The sequence below is a fragment of the Aythya marila genome (genome assembly GCF_965140915.1).
Source record: "Aythya marila genome assembly, chromosome: 3".
In the NCBI taxonomy this organism is placed as follows: domain Eukaryota; kingdom Metazoa; phylum Chordata; class Aves; order Anseriformes; family Anatidae; genus Aythya; species Aythya marila.
Genome location: NC_139044.1, coordinates 22,293,735 through 22,321,383, shown reverse-complemented (window position 1 = coordinate 22,321,383; position 27,649 = coordinate 22,293,735). Strand labels below are relative to the sequence as shown.

The following is a 27,649-nucleotide window of genomic DNA, read 5'->3' as shown; positions in this document are numbered from 1 at the left end:
TTATAATAAAGTGAATATCAACCAACATATGGGGCTGAAGAATTTCTTTAATATTAGTCCCATGCTTTTGTGTGAAATGCAAACAACACTGATTTCAAATACACCTTGTATTTGGTAATTGTGGTATAGAACTTTTGTATCAAAAATGTTTTAGGGTTGATCCTTCTTATGTTCAGATGTATAGATGGTGATTTAAAAGGCTGCTGGAAAGTAGTTCGAAATCCAATCACAGCCAGCTGTAGCATTCATAATGGCTGGTGCCTTCACCTAGGAACAGTATGTGGTACAGTGTGAAAACAAGTCTCTCAGCCTGTAAATATTATGTTAACTTGTACTTATAACTGACTTCCTGAAATACATGGAAAACGAGAAGAGCTCTATACCTTATTTTTTTGCATTGTATATTGAGAGTTACAGGTCCTGAAGGTCTATTGCAGACTGTTCAAGTAGATGAGGCACTTCAACGTAACCAATATCAGTGTTCCTGCATGTGACATCTGTGGGTTGGGTCCAGTTCAGGGAACCTCTTCATGCTGCTGGTAGCAGTGAGGGAAAGGTTGCTACAGTTGCATGGTTACAGAGGAAAGCTCGCGTGCCAGTGCCTGAGAGAGAAAGGCACAGAACTACTGAAAACTTCACCACCTTGGAAGAGATTTGCTAGAACCTTTTTGCAGTCTAGCCTAGGAGTTGAAATACACACTGCTGCTGTGTTTAGAAAGCAAATGTTGATGTGTTGTCATAAGCTAGCATTCTGGGTCATTTAAAAACAACAACGTTTCCAAATATTACTGCTGTCTTAATGGCAGGTCTGTAGAACTCCTGTGGATGACCTGCTTGAACCACACCTGGGCATGAAATAAAGATGTCTTTAAAAGCATGGTGGTATATGGATAAGTTCATCTGTGCTTTTAATAGCCAAGTGTTTATCTGGGAGTTTGGTCTGGGTTAATATTGAGTCTTGTGATGTGCTTTGAATCTGAAACATCATGAGCTACTTGCCATAACTGCTTGCTCTATCTTTTTTTTTTTTTTAAAAAAAAAAAAGGTAAAAAGACCAGCAATTATCCAAGTTGTTTTCAACCTGTGTGCTAGTTTAGTTCTGACTCCATAAGAATGTTGCTACCTCATTCTGTAATAGTGTAGGGTTTTGTTGTAGGTCTTAATGGAACTGAGTTCTGCCTTACATGTAGTACTTACACCTGAGACAAACCTGCAGATCTCAAGTCCTGTGTGGAATTCCCTCTGTGGATTATTGAGCACATGCTGTGTTTCAAGCCTGTGCATTGGACTTCGAATGGTAACTTCCAGTGGATCGGAATATTCTGCTTTGGCTTTGAATTCTGTGGTCTGGGTTTGGTTTTCTTCTGAATTAACTCTTTGTTCTGTGTGCAAAACTTCTGTGAGGTGCTTGTTTCCCTTCCATGAAGCACATAGCGTATCTTTGCTTTTCCCACTTACGCTGAGGCAAGGAACTTGCTAAGAGAATCCGCATCTCTGGGCTACCCACCCAGTGTGTGTTGTCCTTCTGTTATTCCACCTCTTGTTCTGGTACAATTAACATTCAAACTGAACGTGACGATTTCACAGAACTCATTTCAGCTCTACCTTCTGCTTTCTGTGTTTGTTCGTGTTTGTACAGCCTCAGCTTTAAGACTGCATTCCTAAAGGCAAAGAAAAGTGAGCTAATGAGATGTCAGCAGCTTGTCAAGCACAATGACCCCACCTGTTCTGGCCCCCCTCCCCACCTTCCCCACCAGTTTCTCTGCATTGTGAGCAGCTGTCTTGGAACTCAGGCAGGACTTCAGAGCAGTGTATGCAGGTTGTTAGCACTAAACAGGTGCATGTGCTGCTCTTGAAGTAGCCCCTGTGGAATCAGAGCATTGATGTGCTTTGTACTGCTTTGAATTTAAAGTTTTAGGGGGATTTCTGTGATCGATGTTCTTACATGTGATGGTAAATGGAAAGTTCCACTCAGACGTGTCCTGTTGCATTTAAAAAGTGGCTCAGGGGGAATGTTAGCTGAAGAAAAAAGACCGACCGCTGCAAACAGTGCTTGGGTAAAGTGAGGAGCAGGCTCTGTGGGGGGTGGTGTGTGCTCTCCTTGTCTAAATACCAGTAAAGCTGTTCTAGCTTTCTGCCCTCATCAGGGGAGCAGCAAGGAGTGCTCTTGTCTTTTGGTCTGAAATCTCCAGTAACTTGGAAGGGCAGTTCTCTAAGTGCATAAATATTTTTTTTAATTACTTTTATTTTTTATTTTTTTGTCTGCATGTCTCTAGGAAAGGAAGAGAGGGGGTTAAATGCTCTTAGCAGTAAAAAGTTGAACTAGTGGACAATGTTAGTTACCCCAAAGGGACACTAATGGTAAAGGAATGAAAAAGCTTAGGCTGTGGTTATAAATGAAAAACTTATTTATTGTCCTTGCTGTTTGTTACCATTTCAAAATGACACAATTGCCAGGGGATGCAGGTAATGCCTTAATTTCAGCGACACTGCAATGTATGAGAGCAATAACTGAGATAAGCTGATATTTGAACAGATCCAAGTACTTTGATATAAATGCTTTACCTCGTGACGACTGAGTTGTGTGATTGGTGTATTCCCAGTCCAGTTAGGCCAAAGCAGAGGCAGTGTTACTGACAGGCGGCTGGACAGGCAAACTGCCACAAGTTAGAGCTACAGTAAAAGATATGATGTTTTCTTTAAAAAAAAAAAAAAAGTTTGTTCTTTTTTTAAATTAATCATTTCCCAGTACAGACCATGAGGAGACCCATAATCACAGGGTATTCTCAGCTATCACATTGCCCTGATTATTGTGTTGAGGATCTAGGACTTGGAGCTTTGACTTCCCCCAGGAATCACACACAGTTAAGACCATGGGAGTAAATGATTACGTGTGGGGAGAGAGGAAGAAGTTCTGGATGAGTGGAAGTGTCCCTGTACAAGAAAATCTCCTGTCAGTTTCCCTTTCCCCGTTCTATGCCTGTATCCCATCAAGAAAAGAGAGTGAGTTGGAAGCTACAAGAAACAGCTTAAAGCGTATCTCTGTATTGGCTGTAATCATTTCTCCTGGGATCTGTGGAAAGAAGATATCAAACTGCTTTTTGTGATTGCTTGGTTCCTCACCAATGTTCCAGAAGCAAAAGAACAGCTTGCGAAGTGTTGTCCTTTAGTAAGGTCTGTCGCATGGAAGCATCTAGTGGGGGAGTGTGTGCTGAAGCCTCTCTGTGCACTGAATCGTGCGGGCTGCATTGCTCCTGCCTGCGAGGGAAAGCACAGCTTGCTTCTCTTCAACACATCTCTTCGGCTCCCGGTGTGTGGCTGTTCCTGCCCTGTGATGCACACAGCACGGGGGTGATGAGTGCTCAGGTGGGTCTGGGTTTCTGGTGTGGTTATGAGTAGGGGTGTATGGAGGCAAGGCAAACACTTGGTTATGTGATAAAGGAGCTTGGTTATGATCAGAATGGTCTGGGGGAGAGTGGAGCTAGGCAGGTGTCATTTGTGGTGTCAAGAAACCCAAGCTGAGTACGGTGTGTGCCAGCACAGTACACCTGAGTGTGCAGCTGGTGCTGTACTTCACAAGCCAAGCGGAGGAGGCATTTGCACATTCTTCACCAGAGGGGAAAGTGGGCAAAAATCCTGTGCATCTTGAAATCGAGTTAACATCCCCTGGGATCAGAACCACTAAAATCAATTAGCTTAAGGTCAGGGCTACCACATAACATCACAGTCAAGCTCAGGTTGTTCTCATGCCTTAATGTTTGTTTTCTCTTTCATGCTTTCTGAATTTCTTCTCATATTAGCCATAAATCTGCACCTAGATTTGTGGGTAGCAAAAATTTTTGTCATAAAATGACTTTTATCTCTGGTCAGCTACTGCCTTAATTTGGTTCTATTTCATCACCCTTGATCAGTCTGTATGAAACCAGACCCAAGTTGGACCTAGTTTAAAAGCCAGGTGGAATGGTAGTTAGCAATTGGGAACTGTTTATCTTGTGTTTTGTAAATGGAGAGAGATGATCACGTTCTCTATGTAGGGATCATATGCTACATTTTAATGTTGCTTGTGTTTCTTGGTGAGTGATTTCTCAGCCTATTTAAACTAAGCCATAGGGATTAGATTAGTGAGCCCTTCTAGGGGCATGAGAAAAGTCCAGAGGGGAGGGCTCAGCTATGTGACGTGTGAAATACCAAGGAGTCAGCCTGGAAGGTTTCTCTCCAGTCAAATAGTAAACTTCAGAGAGAAAGAGAGAATGTAAGCAAACCTGAGCAAATGTTGATCTCTCTGGCTGGCAATTCATAAAGCAGAAAGGATGATTGAATCGTACCACCAAGAGGCCCAGGATTTCCCTATATCTGACCTCAGGAAACCTACCCTGGAGACATTACATGTTTGGCCATGTGCTGGAAGGAGCAGCAGCAGCTCTAGAGCTTCCTCTTCTTGCTCACGTGCCTTTCTTTGCCTCTCCTTGTTATGCTGGGCAGGCGGTCTCTGGGGGCACCCTCAGTGCCTGGATTACGGGCCGCCTTTCCAGCCCCCTCTTCACTTGGAGTTCTGCTCCTCCTATGAGAACTTTGGCTGCTGTGACCAGCAGAGAGACAGCAGCATTGCAGTAAGGTACCAGGAGATCATGGATTCCATGGATCCGCGGGGGCGTGCGCTGTGCGGGACGTACATCAAAGATATTCTCTGTCAGGTAGGGTGGAAAATCAGTGCCCGTATCCTGTGCTTTTGGCTGATTCTTGAGTCAGTTTTGGTTCTGGCAGCCTCTCGTAGCTAGCTGTCCTGCTGCAGAAGAGGTGTGGGAGCAGGGGAAAAGCAGGCTGCCAGAGTAATGGTGCTGGATCCTCAGCACGCCGTCTGCCAAGTGCTTTGTGTGAGGACAGCACTCTGTGGTAGCTGGCAATATGTACTGATGCTTTAATAGCAATAATGGCTTATGTGAAAGCTCTGCTCAGCTCAGGTGATGACGGGAATCCTGCTGCTCTGCCTGTTTTCCTGTAATGAAAGGGAGAGCTCCAGATCAATATTTATTTTCTGCTTGCAGCTGCTAGGGGCTGGATTACAAGCCGCAGGATGCAGTGACATGAGAATGATCAGGAAGGGATTTAGATCCCTGGGTTCCAGTAAGGATGTGTTTTGATAGTGCTCCTGCTGAGAACGTTTCAAATGTGGTGGCTCAAGTTGGACAACATCTATCAGGCAGTGGTTTCAGGCAGCTGCTGCAAGGTCCTGAGGCTTCAGTCCCTGCATTTCCATGGGTGCTGTGCACCTGGCTGGCAGAAACAGGCATGGTGCAGTGACAAAAGACCAAATCTCTGTTCTGGCTGGGCTCTCCCTGCCTGCCCCCCCTAGCTTTTGAATAAAGGGCAGACCTGACCTGTCTTTTTAACAACTGTTAGTCATGCAGAGCAGGACTTGCTGCGTGCCAAAACACCAAGCAGCCAAAAGCCACACTGTGTTTTACTGAGAACATATAAAAACTCTTCTCGTTAAAATTTCCTTAGTCCTAGAACAGTATCTGTGCACCAAAATGTTTCTCTTCTCTTGGTTGCTGGCAGGGATTTTTGGATCTGCTTGGGGCATGGAAACCCTTTCAGCACCAGGGCAGAGAAAGCAACAGCTGCCTTCTCTTCATCATTTTGTAATTGGCAAGCGAGCAAATGATGCCTTACAGGTCCCAGCAGAACCACCAGTGGTGGCCTTAGGAAGGAAGACTTTCTGCACCTTGCAGGTAGAAAGGAAATACTGTAAAAACGTGACTGCTGCCTCTTCAGACTTGAGCTGGTTGTTCTGCAGTGCACAGTTGAATTTTGCATTTGTTATAAATGTCTCTATACATTTTCACCTTCTCATTTTCATTTATACTCTTTTCATCTTTTACTAAAATAGGATTGCTGTTCAGTCTTTGGAGAGAAACTTTCAGTTGGGTTACATCTTGCTGTTCCTGGTCACATTGGTGACAACCATGGGAATAAAATCAGGTTATCTGGCAAATATTATTTGGCTGTTTAATTAGTGGAGAAGCAAAGATCTACTGCGTGGTTCCACTTCAGGGATGTCACTTTGCTAGGTCATATTATTACTGATGATCTCATATGGAAGGGATGGAAAATAATGAGTCTCTATTCTACCTTCTCTCCACAGTATCGCAACAATTTGTGGGCACTGCCTGTGAAGCATTGACATGTTTAGTGCACCCTCAAATACACGATGACAGATGCACTTATATATCACCAGGATGTGATTTTGACGAGTGCTTATTTTTGCTGTGTGCAGCAGTACCAGGATAAACTGTTCCTGGTAGCAAGTTTTCTTACTGATGCTATTTGAACTTCAGGCAGAAAGGTTTATTCAGAAGCATTGGCAGACAAAATGCTACGAACTTTTCTTTTGAACAAACAGAAAAAAATACTGTAGGTGCCTATTAATAGATCTGAACAATCAGTGGCTGCTCTAAAGCAAAACTAATGTAATTCCATGTCTTTGAGGCAGACTAGGAGAGCAGTGATGCCTTGTAACAAAGTGACTCATTCTGGCAGATGTTCCACCAGTGCCAAAAACTGCCTGAAATGTTCTTAAGGGGATGTACAAGTAGCATGGCTGTGAAATGCCCTGGATGCAAACTTTGCTACATGCGTTAGGACAGCTGTTTGGCCACTGGCTGAGAGGATTTTTCTGTGCTCTGAAAGTTGCTAAAGGAAAGGCTTAAAAACCAAATGATCGTGAAAAACAAAGGGCCAGCTACGCCTTTTTCAAGCTGATTGAAAGCCATGATAGTAGCAAGGAATAGGTGTGGGCAAATTAACTTACTCCTAAAGCCAGCTTCCATCTGAAGCCTAACTTTATTGCTGAATGTGTTTTTTTTTTTTTTTTTTTTTTTTCCAGAGAAACTGATTTAAAATAGCAAAGAAATATTAACATGATCTGGGCAGTTTCTGCTCTATGAAGTAGCTGCATTAATCATAGAATACCCTGAGTTGGAAGGGACCCATAAGGATCATCAAGTCCAACTCCTGGCACCACACAGGTCTACCCAAAAATTCAGACCATGTGACTAAGTGCACAGTCCAAACGCTTCTTAAACTCAGACAGGCTTGGTGCAGTGACTTCCCTGTATTGTATTGTTTTGTGCATGCTTGAGCAAAATGAAGGCAGACAATCAATAACAAGAGCAAGGCCACCTGATCCTTGGGGTGTGTATAGAGTCGAAGGGATGCTTCCACCCTGTGAGCTGTACCGGCTCTGGGTGCTGCAGGGTATTCTTTGCCAGGCAAATAATGCCTGGGAAGCTGGATGGCTGGAAAAGCATGGTAGCGGCTCAGGGGCTCCAATTACTTGAGACAGACTGTGGGAGACCCTCGTAGTGCAGGCTGCCAGCAAAACAGAGCTGATGGAGCTCTGATGCAGTGAGGTGTGCCTTGTTTCAGAGGAAGATGTTTCGTTTTTTTTTTTTTTTTATTGGTGGTGGTAGCACTCAGTACTCTTCTGGGAGCTTCATTCTGTTCCCGCTGACTGAGGGAAGGTAAATGTGTTTTCAAAGACGTTAATAAATTCTTCACTTCAGAATGAAGAGGAGCTTTAGACTGCAAGTGAATTATGGAGACCTGTGCACAGCAGAGATGAGACAGCTGCACTACTGCTGTGTAAGGGCTGGTTGGACTCGATGATCTTGAGGTCTCTTCCAACCTAGATGATTCTATGATTCTCTGAAAGTGTGTGACTACTTATGAGTTGTATCTGTTCTTAGTGTGGCCAAAAACCCTCGGGCTCTCCTGTGAGCAAAGGAAGCAGTTTGCTAGACGAAGTTAATAATGGATACCTGTGGACTTCACACTTAACATCCTGGAATGACTGCTGCTTACAACAAAAATAGTGTCGGTGCTTATGCAGTTGCTCCAGCTTTGTTTATTTTCATTTAATGAAGTAGACTTATTTCAGAAAAGCAGAAGCAGAAAAAAATACTAGTTTAGTAATTCTTCATTCTTAGACTTGTCCATGTACTTCCTATTATCTCTGCCCACTAAAAGCCCTGGATAGACTGTTTCAGGCTGAGCATGAAAACCAGTAAAATCTGTTTGCAGAATTCAGGTCCTTCACTTTTAACTTTTTTTTTCCGGCTAATATGAATAGGTGGGATTTTAATAGAGATGTTTTACAGAAATTCTGGCCCAGATTTTTTGGAAGATGAGGAACTTAAATATAGGTACAAATTCAAACATGTTTTTTTGTTCTGTGTTTTCTTCCCTACTGCTTGATTAGACTTAGGTATGGGCTTGAGTGGCTTAATGAAGTGAAATCTTAAATATATCTGAAATAGGCAGTGGTACCGTCTGACCTGAAGGGTATGTCCACATTTGGGACTGCTGGTCTGCAGAAGTCTTGAAGAAGACTTCTACAGAAGTATGAAGTCCACTGTTCTCTGTAGAGCAATGGGTTACTGCAGCAAGGGAGCAAAAAATTCTTCTCCCAGTCTGTTGGGAGCAAATTCCAGAGTACCAAGTTTAAAATCTAGTAGAGGCAACAAAAGGACATTTCTAAAAGGAAAGGTAAGAACAGGTTGGTAGAGGAGATTTTCATGCCCTTAAAAACCTCTAGCACTGGAGAATACACAGCCCCCATAGACACCCTTCCTTTGGGAACTTAGGTGGAGCTGATTGTGCTGTGATAAAGGAAACTGCTACTGACCTCTAAAGCCTGTTTAGCCATATATATGGAGTGACTTTCTGCTACTCCACTTCAAAAATGACTTACTGTGCTCTGTCTTATTTTTAACTTTTTTCTTTTGCTCCATGAAGAGGAGTCCTGGCTTCTCCTGGATGTGTGTACGTAGCCACACGTCTGATTTCTTTTACTTCCTAGGAATGTTCTCCATACGCTGCGCATCTCTACGATGCCGAAAACCCCCGAACGCCTCTGAGGAACCTCCCGGGGCTTTGTTCTGACTATTGCTCCGAGTTCCACTTCAACTGCCACTCCGCCATCGGCCTGCTGGCTGGCGACAAGCACGTCCAGGAGTGCTGCGAGAGGAACACGACGAGCTTTTGCAACCTCCTCCACCTACACGATGAGGACTACTGCTTCCCCAACGTGCTGAAGAACACCGTCCTCAACCGCAACCTGGGCTCGGTGGTGGAGGGCCACAAGGGCTGCCTCCAGCTCTGCCTGGCCGAGGTCGCCAACGGGCTGAGGAACCCGGTGCTCATGCTGCATGCCAACGACCGTACCCACCGCACCTTCGTCGCCGAGCAGCTGGGGGTGGTCTGGGTCTACTTACCTGACGGCAGCCGGCTGGAGGAACCCTTTCTGGATATTAAAAGCATGGTGCTGGCTACGCCATGGATAGGGGACGAGAGAGGCTTTTTGGGGATGGCTTTCCACCCCAACTACAAGCACAATGGGAAATTTTATGTCTACTATTCATACATGGATAAGAAGCGAGTGGAAAAGGTCAGAATCAGCGAATTGAAGGTTTTGGCCTCTGATGCCAACAAAGCTGATCCACACTCAGAAAGGTAAAGTCCATGTTGAATGCTGTTGTATACCTTGATGAGAAATAATTTCCTCTGTCCCTTTCTTTCCCCATTGCAGAATCTGTTCATGTGCAGTCACCCTGATCTAGGGACATGACTAGGGCTGTTATGAAGCTACCAGAGGCAGTTCAGTTCAGGGCCACGCAGCAAGCTAAGGCATGAATTAGAAAATAGAACCCAAGATCTAGGCTTTCAGGTCATATTCTCCTGTCTTGTACTCCTGCCTTTTTAAAGAACAGTAATAGCTTTAAGCCTATCGTGGAGTTAACAAGTGCCTTGGAAGTTGTTTGTACTGTAGAAACTGTTTCACTATAGCACTATATATTCATTGGATCTGATGTGTCCCCCTCCTGTTCATCCCTCCACCAAGGCTAATTCTTAGTTATAGAGAAAAATTTATTAATAGCAGACTTTCTTCCAAGTTTCACAAGTAAAGCCCCCAGAGATGGCCCTGAATCCCTCAGATTCACCAGCTGCTTCTCCTATAAAAGAGAAGCCACCTGTCACAGTCTCAATTTAAAGGGCAACAACTCTAGGTAGCACAAAGGTGTTAATGCAGTGCAGGTTACAGGCGTGGTGCATGGAGCAGGAGTGTGCTGCATGGCTCATGGCAAACGTGGTTCATTAAGGGATGCCGTACTGGGAAGAGCTCTGCCGTGAGGCATGCAGCCAGCACCATACTGAAGGCTCACTGGAAATAGGGTGCAGCTCAGCCCTTGCACCATATCTGACAAGCTGAAAGGTCTGCACAGCTGGGAAATGCTGCTTTCTTCAGGATTTTGTGATGCAATGTTTCTGTGGCCTACCTCAAGTCTTTCCAGTAACTACGTCTGGAGGTCATTCTTATTTTTATTTTTTATTTGTTAGGAATCTTTTGGAACTTGAAGAACCAGCCGCGAATCACAATGGTGGGCAGCTGCTCTTTGGGGTAGATGGCTATATGTATGTATTCACAGGGGACGGAGGGAAAGCTGGAGACCCTTTTGGAAAATTTGGCAATGCTCAGAACAAGTAAGTAGAAAAAAGGCAAAAAACAAAAAACAAACCTTGAGCTTGTCCATCAAGACACTAGGTTTGGAAATAAGACAATGTGGAAGAGTAAATTAAGATTGCTTCCTAGAAGTGTTTTTTGTCTGCAGGTAGTCGAATGCAGTATCTCAAAATTAGTTAAAATTTTGTCTTGAAAGTTGTGGGTACCCAATTCATTAATGGGGGGGGAGAGTCTTCTGTGACTTGTTTGGAAGACGTACCAGCTGTTGTTTTATTTCTTTTAGACAGATAACTTTTCCTTTGGAAAGGGGGGGAAGAGAAGGGAATTGTCCATGTTTTCAGTTCTCTCTCACGTTGGGTTTTATAAACCTGTCTTTATCTGTTGTTCTCCTTAGGAGCGTATTGTTGGGGAAAGTCCTGAGGATTGATGTGGATGGAGACAGTCCTGATGGCAAGCCTTATCGCATCCCTCCTGATAACCCTTTTGTGTCTGATCCCGAGGCCCGCCCTGAAGTTTATGCTTATGGGGTCAGGAATATGTGGCGCTGTGGTGTTGACAGGGGGGACCCTGTCACAAAGAAAGGAAGAGGGAGGATATTCTGTGGGGACGTTGGGCAGAACAGGTTTGAAGAAATTGACATCATTGTTAAAGGAGGAAACTATGGCTGGAGAGCAAAGGAGGGATTTGAATGTTATGACAGAAAGCTTTGCCACAATTCCTCCTTGGGTAAGGAAGAAGCTTCTTACACAAGGTTACTCGATGCATTTGGTTGACTACAGTATCACTTTTTCCATGTAGCTAAATAATCCAGTGGGTGTTAAGTGGAGATTGCTGACTTGTTAAGAGCAGAAATCCCTTTCTCCCCAGCATTTAAGTGTTGGTATGAAATGCTGCCCTTCCTGCCTAGGGAAGGGCAGCATTGTTATACACTTTTCCGAAGGTGGAGGTTAGGGTCAAAGCCTGTGGCTTTTGCAGACAGTTTTCCCAAGGAAGAAGGCAGTGGATTGAATTTAAGTACAAATGTGATATGCTGGCTTATTTAGAGGCTGCTAGTGGTTATTGGAAAGCATGGCAGAAGAACTCTGTATCATAAAGCCCCTCAAGCTGTTGGAAGGCAACACCTGGTCTTAAGCTCATGTTTCGGAAATATTGCATGAGCGTGTACACACCGAGTATTCGTTATCAACATTTCTCTTCTGCTATGCTGGTGCCCACATGGCTTTCCTAAATAAATAAAAGCAAATCACTGTTTTTAACAATAGCCCAAGTGTCAACTGACAACACATCTACTTTAGTTTGTCCTGTTAATTTTTTAATGAGCTACATTTGTGGTCTTTATGCTCATCATTAAATATCAAAGATGAGATATTTGAGCCGGGGGAAAAAAGTGAGGACAAGACCAAAATTCTGTGGGTTCTGATATTGTGCTTCCAGAAAGGGTTGAATTCAATGTGAACATTGCCAGAGACAAAACCTTTATCTTTAGAAGCCTTATGGCAAAAGTTGCTTGTAGGTTGCACATTTATGCGTGTCCCGTGCTGAGAATGGCAGGAAACCTGCTGAGCTGACTTTGATTGTATCCCCTTCTGTAGATATCCTGGAATTTGTAAGGACAATTTCTGTTAAAACGATGGGTGCAATGACAAACCTGTAAGATAGTATCTCCTGCAGGCATCACTTGCTTGGTGTAGACAATTTTGGTTCTACATCTTATAGAAGCTCATCAAGACTAAGCCTTGATGAGCAGCTCCAGGGAGCTCTTTAGAGCCCGTGGGTCACTTCTGTCTTGGAATAAATTACTGGATCCCCACTGAGGTTTACTATGCTGTTTATTCAACTGTACCAATTCTTCTCATTGCATTTGTGCCCATTGCTGTTACTGATCAGTTGCTTTTTGATTTTTCTCTGGATGTAATTTTTCTCATTGCTCACGGTTCTTTGTTTAACAGATGACATTCTTCCAATATTTGCATATGGCCGCAATGTGGGGAAGTCAGTCACTGGAGGTTACGTATACAGAGGATGTGAATCACCTAACTTGAATGGTCTCTATATTTTTGGCGATTTCATGAATGGGTAAAACGAATCACTTTCTCTGCATCTCCCATTCTGTACATGCATTTACCTTAAATGTAGTAGAGCATCCTGATACCTTTTGAGCTGCAGTAAATGAGAATCCCGAATGTTTGTGTATTTGGTTAAGGCATTTGACCATTATAACAACAGTTTGGTGAGGATATAAACTTGTTCAAACGTAGGGTCCTTAGGATAAGTTTGCTTATGGTTGGGCTTATTTTTCTGGAAGACAAAGCTAGTCAACCATCCCCTGCTCACTGACATTTTATTTCAGTAATGTGTGATTTTGCCAGGAACTAATCTTGATAACCAAAACATAAAACAAGGAATTTTACTTTTCCTAGTCGACTGATGACTTTACAGGAAGATGAGAAGACAAATAAGTGGAAGAAGAGAGATATCTGCATTGGTAGCACAAAAGTTTGTGCTTTCCCTGGAATGATCAGTTCTTATAGCAAATTCATCATCTCATTTGCTGAGGATGAAGCAGGTGAAGTATCTTGCTAGCCACTGCTTTATTGGAAATTATACTGTCAATTTTATAATCTACCTGAATCTTTTTCTCTTCATTAGTACAAATTCCTCAGTCTTATTCACAATAACAGCACTTCACACTGTTACATTATAGATCAAGGCTTTATTTGGGGATGAAGTCAGTTGCTAACTTCAAAGCTTAGTGGAAATCCCTCGGTGCCAAGGATTACTATGGTTGTGATGTCCAGAACTTTCACCAGGGTAGAAGTACTGAAGCATACGTTGTTCACTTTTGCTCAGTCTCCTGACTAAGTTCTGTGCAACACAAAAAGTGACAGAACTCAGATGTGCTTTAGTGAGCTCTGGTGTTTCATGATTTAGCAGAAAAGAGCTTTGCTTGTCATGATCAAAGATCTTAGATCAGCTGGCTAGCTTATATCTGTCAGATGTAGTCTTTGTTGTAAAATATGTACAATTCTAACAACATGTTCTAACAACATGTAGAGTGGGGGGATGTTAAATGTCTCTTCCACTGATTGTTATTTTAGAAAATAATGTGGTATTGTAATGTAATTTGAAATGCAACAATAGCGTTGCCTCTTTTGCAAGCTACTATAATCTGCCTGGATATTGTTTTAGTGGCTGCTGAAGAAAAGGCATCAGGAACAGTTGGTCTCAGCAGCCACGCAGTAATAAGAAGCTTCTGTCTTGCATGGATCGCCAATTTAGCTCGTTGGGTATATATACGTATATATTTGGTACCACTGTGAGATGGCTAAATATTTTTTGTGTGTTTTTTCCCCTTCTAATTTGTAGCTTCTGGATGTTTCTTTGGTGTAAACAAGATTAAAAACCATATATTTTTACATAGGAAGGTAACCTCTTGGAAGGGCACCAACAAGAGGTAATGAAGGCCCTTCTCATGCACTGTTTGGTTAAGGGCTGCTGGCTCTGTGCTGCAACGAGGGGCTCATCTGATGTTCCCAGGTCCACCTGCATAGGGCAAGGTGAGACCAAAGCCCACTTTTTGGAAGTAAGAGACAACTGAGGGAATGGCTGAAGTGGTTTTATTTTCTAACCATGTAAATCAGTGAAGAGACAGAAAACAGAGTTGAAATTGAGAAGGAGGATTCAGTTTGGGCACTTGCATCTGAAACTGCTTTTTTTTTTTTTCACTTCCATTTAGGTGAGCTGTATTTTTTGTCTACTTCTTATCCCAGTGCCTATGCACCACATGGATCTCTCTACAAAATTGTGGATCCTGCAAGGTTAGTAATTAAAGATGGTTTTTCATTGCCAAATTCTTTTATAATCACTTGCGTTCTTCAGCTATCACAGCAGACAGAATGCAAAGTATTTCCAATGCATAATCTCACTAGCGTCTACATCCAGGCCTTGGTTTCTGCTGACCCACTGTACGTGTGGTGCAACTTTATCAGGTTCAGTGAATGTACTCCTCACTTATCATGTCTGTGGACCAAGTTCAGATCTTTAGGGTCTGGGACAGTAAGGATCAAAATGTTGTCCTGTTTGCATGTCTAAAGTATAACAAAGTGGTGGTTAAAGACAATGATCCATATTTCTCAAGGTCAGGAGGGAGAACATTTTGTCTACACTTGAAGCAAGGATTTTGTGAAATTAAAAGTAATTTGATAACAGTAAAGTAATGTCTCTCTCCCTCTCTACCTCTTTCTCTCTCTTTCTTTAAGAAAAAAAAAAAAAAAAAAACACTTTGTGCTGGCCAGCAATTCCCTTTCCATCATGAAATGGAGGTCAGAAAATGATTTGATAAGCCACGAAATAGTAAAACACAGTGAAAGGCAACTGGTGCATGGCAACATTAAAGTAAATAGTTATGGTCTTTATGGCTCTTGGTCCATCTCACAAGTTCAAACCTAGACTAAGCTGTGAAAGGTTGAAACTATTTCCTTTTTACTAGCAAATTAAAGACATAAATCAGTTCTCTTACCACGTGTCCTACTGGGACTTGTATTTTCTGACTCAGGTGTGCCTGAGACGTTGTCCCCCAGCCTGCACAAGCAGGCACAGGATGGGCTGTGCAGGGATAGGTGACTTTCTGCCCAGAGATGTGGGCACCATGCATCTGTCAGAGAAAGAAGGCACTGCCAACCTTCCTGCCACCCAGTTTCTGTCTGCAAAGGACTTTGTTTTTCTGGATGGTCAAAGCAGCACTGACCATTTCCTGCTGCTAAAGTGATTTAAATAGAAAACAGATGCAGAAAGCTCCACTGGGGCCACCCTCCTAGGCTCCTGTGAACTCTGCAACGCCAACGGCATTTGACAAGATCAGCTATGAATCTTCCTCGGGCCATTTAAGAGTGATCTTCTGCTGGTCATTAAGTAATTGAAAAGTACTGGTTCTTCCATGATTTACTGTAATTCCTGACTTGGCAGAAGGACTGGAGGGATGTCTGTCCCTAAAGGTATGCAAAGGAAAATGGGCTTGCAGGAGTCAATGTCGTATGCCCTTAAGAAACACCCCGTGGCAGGCAGATGAGTAATTTTGAATCCTTGTTTAATTTTCCATGTGAAAATCCTCCCCTCCATGGAAACTGGGAAGGAGGATTAGCTCTCAGTGCAGAGACCTTGAGGAAGATCTTACACAGATGAAAATTAAAGCTGACGGGAGAAACAGGTTGCAAGATCACTTCTGCAGATTAAATACCCAATTCTCCCTGAAATTGGTGGAAATTGTCTAATAAGGAATCTCTGAAAGGCTTACTTTAATTGGCAGAGACCTGAAGTGACATAAGATATTTGTGATGTATATTTATTTTTAATAAACAAAAGTTTAAAAAGCAGTTAACAGTTTAGCTGCAAAGCCCTCTAATGAGGGAGAAAGAAACCTGGTGCTTCATGCAGTGTTCAAATAACTGGAGCTTGAACCCAAGTTTTCTAAGCAAAATGTTTTTTCCCTATGAAGTTATCCCTGCAAAAGTCTGGTTTTACAATAATAAGCATGCTTATGCAATTTTTTCCCCTACTAAACTTCTGGCTCTTACTTAAAGCATTTTTTTGGATCACGCTAAAGAAGCATTAAATGAGTTTTTCAAATCACCCTGTAAAGAAGATAAAGTGTCTATCTGCTGTTGCTGAGATTTCAGACATTAACGCCATGAAGAAAACAAGAAATGCTTTCTTGGGAAGTTAAATCCCAAGCTAGGTAGTTGACCTGAGCTCTGTGCCAAGGTGGTGGGAAGAGGACCTCGAGTCCTTTACTCTGGTGCATTTGCTGTAACTGCTTACAAGGAGCCTCCTGTCTTTGGCAGCTCATTGTCTGCCAGGAACCCTTTGAGCTGCATGAACTGTGGCGGACCAAACCTAACCTTTTAATCTCTAAAAATAAAATACCGTGAACTTGCATAAACATTGACTACTTGAGCATGCTCTGTTTCATCAATAAAAGCCATGCAGTCCCTGTGCCACTCCTTACTCTGTCATGAAGACTATCAGAATGATAAATCCTCTTCTTCCTAGCTGTAAAGGCAGACATCCAGCTTTCTGTATCCCAAGCACCCTGTGGGAGCCTCTCCAGGAAGAGATGTAATGCACCACATTAGGCTGACTCCACAGGGGGCAGAAAGGATGATTTCACTGCCCTGAAAGCCTTTCTGGAAAGAAGCCAGCTCTTCCCTACGGCTTTGTGGAGCTTCATACCCATCATTTCTAGAGCAGGTTTGGGCGCTTATTCCCTTGGCTTTCTGAGCAGCTGTGCTGCTCAGTGTTGCCCTCGCCTGTTTCATTAAATAAATACAAGCTTGTCCAGGGTGTGCACAGCTTGCTTCTGGAGCAGAGTCCTTACACCTCCAGATCCTCGGTTGCACGCTGGTCTTCTGATCTTACCATGTGCAGAGCTTTTTCCATTCCCTTCTGCGATGTCATGCTGCTTATGGGATTATTCCCTTTCCGTCCCCCAGGGAGCTGTGGCTGGGACAACAGGCTGCTCTAACAGGCGCAGTCCTGTTCCATCCAGCCTGGATGCTCCCTGCTTTCCCCTTGTGTTTCAGCAAGGGTAGCAAGCCACACAAACGCCTGCTCTGAAATGCTGGTGGGGGCACTGGCATCTGCCTGAGGGCAGCTCTAGCTTCCCTATGAACCTTTCAGGAAAATGAAGGGCATCAGAGCCTGGTGTCTCCATGTCAGCTTGCCTCTCCAGCCATGCTCTCAGAGACATCAGAGGGGCTGGTGTGCCTCTGCCTGGACTGGTACCAGCACCCCCTCACCCCTCCATCTTCCCCCCAGTTAGGACTGGAAAGAAAAGGTGTTAGAAGGTGCTTTAAAACTTGGAGAGGCAGAAAGAAAAAAAAAAAAAAAAAGCCATTATCAACCCTGCTTTAGTATTTTTTTTTTTTTTTAATTGAAATGGCATGGAGGAAGCACTTCCTTGGCAGTTGCCCATGTCTGAAGGAGAATGCTAATTACAAGAAAATGCGATGCCTGAGGTCATGCTCTGCTTTACTCTGTGCTACCAAGCATGCCAAATGCCTGTTCTTATTTATCTTACAGCAGATCCTTTGGTGGAGAACAAAAAAAAACATAAGCAAATGTAGGTCTCTGTACCCCACCTTACTGTCATGTAATGTGTTTTTTTGGGGGTGCTTTTGTATTGTAGGAAGCTGTTGGGGAGTGCCAGGAGAGGAGCTGGGATAGCATTTATTTGCCTGCTCCTTTCCTTCCTCATGCTCAGCTCCTGCGTCAGCACCATGCTGTGTCTGAAGCAGCGCCCTTTGAACATCACAACAACAACTGTGGGGCTGAGTGGGCATATTCCCCCATGTGGATGGAGTTCCTTATGCTGTACTATCGGTGGGTGGAAAGCACTCTGTCATTGACAAGCCTCATGTGCAAGCATACACATATAAGATTCTTCTGCCTCAGCGTGGGGTACAACAACCAGAACCTGGCTGTTCCTCCAAAGCAGGGTGAGAGAGCAACCCAAAGTGGCTTTTTAAGCTGGAGTTCAATCAATGCATTATACCACCAGGGCTCTGGAACCAGCGTTGTGCTGTGCCTCCAGCAGCAGGATGTAGCTGGATGCACCGAGTCAGTACCCTTGAATTCAGTGGTAAACCACACAGACATGCAGGCAGGCAGGTATCCCATAGACTGACGGTTCAGCTATCAGTGTTGAATAAAGACAGTCCAGGCTGTGTGATGGCAGAAAGCTTACCAGAAGGGTGGTAGAAGATAAGCTGTAGTTTTCCAGCTGCTACTGCTATTCAGGCAGGGATTTTACCATTTGTACCCTGAATTAAGCTCTCAAATTCTACCTTTAAGCACTCTAGGTGCCTAAAGTCCTTTTATACCTGTTCTGGTGGAGGCAAGGGATGTGTGTGTGTAGGGGGGCTGATATATGCCTCTGGAATAAACAAACTTCCTAACAACTTCTCAGATATCTGCATGTCTTTTTGTTTTTCAAGGAGAGCTCCACCAGGGAAGTGTAAATACAAGCCTGTTCCAGTGAAAATAAAGAGTAAACGGATACCATTTGTTCCACGTGCAAGTAAGTTGTTCAGCTTAAATTTCACCAAGAAACAAAACTGTCAAGTCTTACATATATGTGATTGACATTGCTAGTGATCTTAAAAACGAAAGCACTGAGCAGGACGTGTCCTGAAGTTAGGTAATCATGTTTAACGTGTGCTTCTGTTGTCTACTAGATGCTGTACCTTTTCTTAACCCCAGTCTCTGATTTTTTCTAAATATTGTCAAGTAACAGTGTAAACGGGCATCACAAAAGAATTGGTGGCTTTGATGTAAGCATTTGGTCTGGGAAATTCCGAGTGCCTGTCCAGAGTGCTCTGTGACAAGCTCCTTGGGTCAAACAACATAATCCCTTCTCCGTAAATCTAGGGGAGTTGATCCTTTCTCTGGCTTTTCTGTTTTAGGTCCTTTGCAACCAGAGCAGGGGTTGCATCGTATTATTCAGTAGAAGATGTTCAGCAAGCTGAAGTCTTCTTATCTGGGATTTCCAGACACTAGTGTAATATGAAAAGTCCATAACGTTAAGTTTGTCAAAGTGTGTAAGGTCTCATCGTATTCTTTCTGGACTTATTTTCCTAAATTCATACTTTCTAAGATTAAACAAATTTAATTTCCAAGAAACCCAAGGGTCTTTTGGTAGAAGAAAAGATGTTTATACAGTCTGTATTTCTTTTCCTAGAATGTTAGATTTTTTTTTCTTAGCTATACCTCTACTAAGGGTTTATATCAGTAATTTTCTAAATTAGCCTTCTGCCTTAAAGCAGGGATGATGAAACATCTTAATTGCTTTTCTCAGAGACTGTCCTTGAGTTGCTTAATGAACCTGCAACCAAACCTCTGAAAAAATCTTCTACCCCTGCTGAAGCTGTCTCAACAATTTCTTCTAAGAAATCTAAAAAGACACCATCCCCCAAAATAAAAGCATCAACTGTGAGAACAGCTCCATCTGGTAAAAAGACACAGAAAATCAAGGCTCAAGATGAACATCACAGGTCAAAGCAGAAAAAGAAGGTTGCAAGGGTTTCCAGAACTACACCAGCACCACCTGTGCCAAAAAAGAAGAGCTCCCACCTAACTGGAACCAAGAAGCTTCTTCCAAAGAAAGCAGCACGAAATAAGGGAAACTGGAGAAGAGGAGGAAAGAGAGTAGATTAAGCAGCAGCTTTTGAAAAAGCCGAAGTTATTTATAAGATGGTGAAACAATTATTTTGAATAGCAACTAAATAAAAAAAGAATCAGTTGATTTGTTATGCCAATATGTTTTCATGGACGAGCTCACTATTGCTCTCAGGCGCTCCTCCGTTTATGTCAGTGTTAGCAGTCTTTATATGTTCCATTAAACCTTAACACCAGCTTCCTAATAGCAACTTGCTTTGCAAATGCTGCTGTGATGTCCTTTTCTGACATAAGTCGTTATAAGAGAGTCTGATGGATATTCACTGGCAAGTTTTGACCATGTTTGTCTGTCTAATAAATCCAACTGCCTTCAGATTTCAAGATTTGCATCATTAATACAAGAATATGTCACTGGCCTCACCTTTCTTTTGGTATGATTAGTTTTTTGGTCCTTGGTACTGAATTTCAGTTCAAGTATATTTTAAAAGTAGATGTCCTGCAGGTGACAATATAATTAACATTTTTTTTAAAAGATTTTATTCGAGTTGTAGATCCACCCACAGGTTCCAAAGGATTCGATATGAGCTTGGAAATGTTCAGCAAATCTAAAAAGCCCACCAACCCATCAAAACCCAAGCTGAAAGCACAGAAACCAGGCAACCCCCCAAAACCCAGTTGTAGCTGAGCTACCAAATGGAGCGATTAGTTGGCTCCTAGTTGAACACAAAACCTGCAGCTGGAGTCTGTCCTGCTGTGTGCCATGACACGGGGCAGTTTGTGTTGCTTAACACTTCTTCCACAGCATGAACTGCACCACACAGATTTTCCCCCCATTGCCAGGTGCACGGGTGTCCAGAGGGAACAGAAACATGGACCTTGCAGAACAGCAAGGACGTGGTACAGCCAGGGGCAGGTTCCTGGGCATAGCACCTCTCCTTTCCCAAGTGTTTTCTCTGTTTTTGGGAGGTGTTGGGGCCAGGGCTTCGGCCTTGAGGGCTTCTGGGGTGCAGACACCGTGGCAATAGCAAAGTTCCTTCATGCACAGGCACTGATGTGCACAAGGATTTGGAGAAAAAGGTTTTTGTGTTATTCTTGGTGTAACCTGGAGAGTAACAAACAGCAGTGGCGTGTTTGCTACAGACAAGCGCATCCGCTGGATTCGCGGAGCCATGGCCTGGCTTGGGCTGGGCCCGCACCTCCTCCCCTCAGGCTGACATGGAGCCAAAGCCAACTGCACCATTTCGCAGCTTCAGCTTAAGATGGAACCGCCTTGGGCTTTCTCCTGCTGCCATCTTCTGGACTGGCTGTTCCAGGACACAGCCTTGGCCCCAGGCCGGCCCTAGGCCGACACGGCTCCTGCTGCCCGGGGGCCACGCGTGTTTTTTCCACCCAGAGCGGGGTAGAACCGGGACCCGCCCAGCAGCGGGGAAGTGGCTCCGGCAGAGAATCACCTCCTCAGAAAAGGCAGGAAAAAAAAAAAACAAACAAACTATGGACGGGAAAAGCTGGGAAGGCCCCAGCGAGGATCGAACTCGCGACCCCTGGTTTACAAGACCAGTGCTCTAACCACTGAGCTATGGAGCCACCTATCAGTTCTAGTCCTGCCGACAGCTGCTGTACCCGCGCCCCCTGCCTTGCACCGGCCCCTCCCGGGCGCCCGCCGAAGCCGGGGCTGTGGAGGCCCCAGCCGGGCTCCTGGTGGCCCCAACCAGGCTTCGTCGCCCTCTGGGGCCAGCTCGGGGCCACCTCGGTAGCCCCCGGGGCTCGGCAGCGGCTGGAAGCCGTTTAGGCCAGAGCCAGGGAGCTGCGGGCTCCACACTTCTGCTTCTCGGGTCTTGGGGGTGTTTCAGTCTTCCTGCCCTTCCTCAGTCGTGTCCCCCAAAATTTACCCTGAGGTGGAAGAGCTGAGTTGAATGGGAATCACAGCCCGAGCCCCCTCAAACAGCACGCTCACCTGTGCCGTATTGCCCAGGGATGGCTGAAGTACCCAGTGTATCGACAACTGTGTGTGCAGTTGCTATAAATGCAGAATAAACTAACATTTGCACATAATTGAATACACTGTTGCAGTAAGAAGTATTTCAGAGACAAACTGAGGCTTGTGAAAGTGTTTCTTCAAGGGCTGTTAAAGTATTCTCCAGCCTGCAAACCACCTAGCAACGTAACCCACTACGGAGAAGCTGAGTGAAGGTTTCGTGAGGTCGGGCTGCCCGATGCTCTGTGCAGCGTGAAAGCCCCCTCCTCCCCCCAAAACAAAACCCCAAACAGCTTACACTGAGAGATTACAACTGGTGTTGTAAATCCAAACAGCTTTTGTGAAATAACTGTTGCTGAAAAATGGGCTTAATTTTCTTGCAAATAAACCACGAGCATATGTTGAAACCAACAGCCCAACAGATATTGTACAGCCTCTGTTTCTTTTTTTCATTTTTTACAGCACAAGAAAGTTTGAAACCATTGAAGATTTTCCATTTTTCTTTGCATACAAGAGCTGGTCTTTTGTATGCAAAGTCTTCATCCATGAAAGCTTAGGAGAAGGTGAAAAGGCAACCAAACTGGGAGACACTGCTCTGGCGTAATGAGTCTGGGCAGTACTGCTGAACGCTGGAATCACATCTAGAAAAGCAGCCACAATTTGCTAGGTACAAGCCTCAAATTGCACGTAACCAAAAATAAAGCTCCTTGAAATAAGAAGGCAGCGAAAAAGCTGCATTAAGGCATTAGAGACCTTTCATCCACTCCACAGATTGTGAGCTAGGTCTTTTTTTTTTTATTATTATTATTTTATTATACCTTCTCTTTAAACGGCTATTATCTCTGTGGACAAACTAAACCTGTTCTGGTGAACTCTGTCTTGTTGTTTATGTAAGACGCTAAAATTACTTTAAAATATCTTATCAAAATGCTTTTGACCTCTAATGTGGCAGCTGATATATTTGTGAAGTTTCACATTTCTTTGATGGTTGTTTTTTTTCTCCTTCCCTTTGAAGTTGGTGACTCTTTAGAGCTGGTGAAACTCTTCTAAAGAGGGCTAAAATGCCTGGGGTGAGTGTTCTGTTACTGCAAGGGGGAACTGAAATATAATTGTAGCTTGTGTTGTAACTTTCCCTTTAAACTAGATAGGAGCAGAATGGTCTTACATTCTTCCTACAGTAAAACAAACCTACTTTAACCAATCTATCAGAGCTGAACATCAGGGTGAGATGTATACTGAGGACTGAACAGTGTTGAAATCAAGTTTTCTGTGGTGGTATGGCTACTTGTCAATGTTGATTTTTAGGTGCAAAGTCTGTAAATGCCATAATTGCCCTGCCTCTAGATTCCCTTACTGTCTGCTTCAAGCTCACTGGGAGCTCTATGCAGTGTAGCACACAGTCTTTGTCAGGCACCCTGGGTAGGATTCAAGAGGTGATGGAGAGACCATGCCATCAGTAAGACCTTTAGCTTCTCTTTATAATAGAAATGAGGAAATGAGAAACTTCTCACAGATTTCACCTGAAGGGAAACCACTAAAGTAGGTTGTCTGAATCATGGTCTAGAACTTGCCTGTTTCTCAGTTGACTGTAAAGGGAGTCTGTGCTGAAAATGTCAGTTGTTAAATGAGGCAGATCTCCCTGGTGCTGACAGGTTTGTTACCAACTAAGTTCTGCTAGTGACCAGGCATTATCCTGCAGAGGCATGGCGTGGGATGGATGTGGTAACTGCTATGTTTAACAGACATAACAGCGCCGCATAGCTCCTGTCTGCAAGCTGCTAATGCCCTTAGCTAGCCCATCCTCTCAGTCACATTTGCACGGGAATAAGCTTTAGTTTAAGACTATTTTGCTTAGATGTTTAAACTAGAATAAAGGTAGCTGGAGTGTTCCCATCAGAGGACCAAGAGAACTTTTAGGTAGATGGAAAGATAAATTAAGTGTCTGGAGAAGACTCTCAGAATATTTCTGCAACTAAACATATAGATTTTGAAAGTTAAGCAGTTGGGCAATTAAAAAAAAAAAAAAAAGCCCATTTAGTCTTCAGGCTGACATTATTGCCATTGAAAGCCACTAGGTGGAACCTAAGTACTGCGTGAAAGCTTGGGGAAAATGTTCATGTTTTAACAGACTTCAAATGCTGGTAAGTGTGCATTTTTAACATACAGGTTTAATAAATAAATAAATAAATGATTCTGTAGGACAATTTACCTTTAAAGATGTTCCAAACATGAAAAATCTGTACTGATATATGCCCTGTAAATTTTCTGCTGATTTGCAGATTAAAATTGTTACGTGTCCCCCTTGCCATATCATGCCTTTACCAAACATTCATTCTTTTCTGTCTGGTTCACTGAATTAATGCTGATAAAAGTGGAGGACTAATAGAAGTTGTATAGTAAAAGCAGTGTGAAAGCAAGCAGGCAGGCCCTTTGTAAACTGCCTTGCTGGTATAACCCATTTATTTTTTTTCTCGTTTATACAGAACAGTTTTGTAACAGAGTCACTCCCAAGGTACAGAGGAATGCTGAAGGTCATTGGGAGCAGCACATAGCACATTCTCCTTTCCTGAGGAAAGCCGTTAAGAAGGAGCGAGATTTGAAAGACACATCCTAAACCTTCTCTACAACAGGGATAGGCAATGAACTAGAAAAGTTCATGGCCAGTGTAAGTGCAGGTGTAATTTTACCCTCAGTCTGCACCAAGGCCATTATTAAAAATAAATAAATAAATTAGTTGTTCCTGATCAGCTCCCCGAATGTCCTTAACAGCACCACTGAACAAACATATATTTAACTGTGTGTGAAGCTGATGTTGGTTTGCAGATGTCAACCATGCTGCTGTGAATTTACATCCATCACTGTTAAGAGCAGTGAGCTAATCTCACACACATTCCAGATGATCGTGTTGTCATATCTTACATTTAACTGTTAAAAGGAGAAGCAAACCAAAGGATTGACTCTATAGACAAGTTCATAATTCATCCCTAGATATTCTCCTACACTCCAGTATTCTCTAAACTCCTTTACCTGGCTAACCATCCAGGCTGAATTCAATTTTACCGGTGTTTTTGCATAATTCAGTTCTTTGTTGCACAAATCCGCTTTGGGCTGCATTGGTCTGAGATAAATAGCAGTGAGAGCTTTCTCTGCAGATGTGGTGTGTCTCATAACAGGTTGTTGTGGCTTGCCTGCCTTTGTCCTTTTCACATTGCATTCTCTATGTCTCAGGGCAGCCTGGTGCACCAGGGATATTCTCAGCAGAAGTACGGATCACCAAAACTCACATGCTTGCGTTTCCTTGTCAATGAGAATGGATTTTCAGCAGTCTTTTTCTTTTACCAGTCTTTTTGTGAAATGTGATGTTCTGGGCCTTTTAGTTATTTGACAGATTCAGTACTATCAGTTTTGTTTCTTAAAAAAACTGTAGTAATTGAAAGGCGCCCAAGTTTGATGTGTTCATTTTAATTATCAAGTGTTGATGGGTTAATTTGTTTTGTTCAAGCACAAGTTTTTTTTTTTTTTTTTTTTTTAATAAAATGTAATTATAGTCAGAGGAACACTTCCAGCTAAGTTTGAGTGACTTTTGAAGCTGGTCATTGTGGTATTTCAGGCACTGAAGGATCTCAGGGTGTGGTTGAGTCCTGCCTTCTCTCCTGCATATGAAGCTTTAGGTGTTATTTGATTGAGAAACACCTGAAATGTCCTGTTCTGTGGTTTAGAACTGAGCAGTCTTTTTTTTTTTTTTTTTAAGTTATTTAAATTATACAGGAATGATTCACTTGTGCTTGAAGCACAGAGTACAGAAAATAAGCAAACAAACAAAAAGACTAGATAAAAACCACCAAAAATAGCCTGTCATTATTTTTTCCACTAGCAGTTACCATTTGCAGCAGAGGCTGCAAAGCCTATGTACAGGTTTGAGCTTGTATGCTCCTTGCATCCCTACTCCATTCTAGCATGAGCTGCTGGTGAGCACCCTTCCCCTTCTCTGATACTCTGCTTTCCAGAGGAAAGAAGTTCAAACGTGCAGCAGATATGGTGACAATTCAAAATTAGTTTGGTGTGTCAGTAGTCATCTTTTGGACAAATATCCATTGTCACATGCAAAAAAATCCTGTCTTTTTAACAGCATTTTGTGCAGATCTGGAGGGATTGATTGTCTTATGAAAATTAAATTCTCCTTCTTTTTTTTTTTTTTTTTTCAGGAAGATGGCATAGTACATAAGGGACCTGTAGAGAAGATCATTTCCCCACGTATCTCTGTTTGCTCTTAAGCCAGCTCATCTAATAGGTGTTTTGGTGCTCATCACTCATATTTGAGTATCACTACTTTTCTTTGGAGAAGCAATCACTATTCTCAAGTCAGACTGCAAAGTAACAGCTCTGTTTCTGCCTCATTGCGCACTCTTGTTGTTGAATACAAAGCAGTATATATATATGTTTTTTTTTTTCAGGCTAATATGCATTTTACACACATCTTAAAGTGGGGGAAGAAGAGATGTTGTCTGACTTAGTTTTGTTTGCAACCAAGTTATTTATTTGATCCAGATCAGATTTGAAGGTATTTGCTAAAATAAAGTGTTTCTGATTGTGATATATCTGGTGATCCTTAAGATCTTTGAAAAATTGAGATCTTACCTGCTCCAAGCTGAACTGGCTGCAAAGGAAAGATGTTTTTGTGACAGTTCTGCAGTTTGAGATAGAGCTAGAATATTTTTTCTACCCTGCCCTGGATTAAAAATAAGTTGTGTCTATGTACATTGCTATCAAAAATATCTCCTTGTTGAAAATGTTTAGAAAGTGTGCTAGCCATAGGACGTTGTATTCTTCACTATGTAGAGGTCTTGACAACATCTGTCCTTTGCCTTGGAGACAGAGACACTCTAGAAGCCCAGATGTGGAGGGACCAAGAGAGATGACCTTACGTCTCTGAAGAAGATGACTTCACATCTCTGGGCTTTCTTGTCTGGAGCCACCAGAATGGTTGTCTGTGTTTAAGCACATGGTTATCTGTGGGTAAAGAAAGTGCTGTAACATCTATGTCTCACCACGCTCTGACCAGTGAAGCTGTGTGCACGCTCCTCTGCCTGGGTGTGCTTTTTTTCTTTCTGAACCTTGTTAAACCTACCCAGAGCTCCTTGCAGACTAAGCATGGCTGCACAATGCCTCTTAGCCCTGGCAAGCATGTCAGCTGTTAGAGCTGCCCCAAAGAGCATGCTGAAAGCTGTGTGCTGCCATTGCCCTGCTTCTTGTCCTCACTGCCACCTTTAGAAGCCCACGTGGTAGGAAATAGCTAGCCCACAGCTGTGCATGTGCCAGTCAGTCTGTCAATAAATACGTGTGTGTGTACATACATACCAATGGCTGTGCTGTCTGGTTACATGCTGCCAAGTAGAGTATACAGCAACTGAGTTCTTGTCTGGAGACACTAACCTTAAGGCCTCGGCTGTACGTTTTCCAAAAAGCAAGGAATGCAGGACAATCTTTGAGGTTGTTAATCCTGTCAAATTTGGCTGAGACCAGTTAGAAGATTTGAAGGTTACTTAGGAGTGGGGTTGGCAAACAGTGTAGTTTCATTAACCTTTTTCCAAGGAAAACCAAGCTAAAAATGTACTAATCACATTTTCCAAGCAAGCTTTAACATTCCTTGGAAAATTGACAATTCAGGAATGAGTGCGAGGCAGAGGAACCAGGAGATCCATACTCTAGGATGGACTCTGACACTTAACCTTGTGCCCTGTTTCCATAGCTGTCCAGCATTTCCCTCCTGACTTCACAAAAGGATGGTGTGTCTTTATTTGTAGTGTGCTCTATAAATACTAAGTATTATTATTATCCGTGTAAAAATAGACTCAGAAGATTTCAGGTGGGCTGTAATGGAATAAAAATGTAACAGGATGGCCCCAAATTCCCTGTCTTGGGGAAAAAAAAAAAAAAAAAAAAAAGTTTAATTTTTCTGTTGCTGTTTTTAGATGCAAGGG

At 43.1% G+C, this 27,649-nt stretch overlaps 1 protein-coding gene across 1 annotated transcript; it reads left to right on the top strand.

The window, feature by feature from the left end:
- Positions 1-4,310: 4,310 nt before the first annotated feature.
- HHIPL2 (HHIP like 2) lies at positions 4,311-19,788 on the top strand (the record flags this gene model as incomplete). Its single annotated transcript, XM_082758169.1, has 9 exons — positions 4,311-4,694; positions 8,861-9,513; positions 10,399-10,542; positions 10,917-11,248; positions 12,472-12,598; positions 12,943-13,088; positions 14,259-14,340; positions 18,514-18,596; positions 19,374-19,788. 9 exons carry the CDS (start codon positions 4,311-4,313, stop codon positions 19,730-19,732), a joined length of 2,310 nt encoding a protein of 769 aa, XP_082614295.1. The 3' UTR covers positions 19,733-19,788.
- Positions 19,789-27,649: the final 7,861 nt, after the last annotated feature.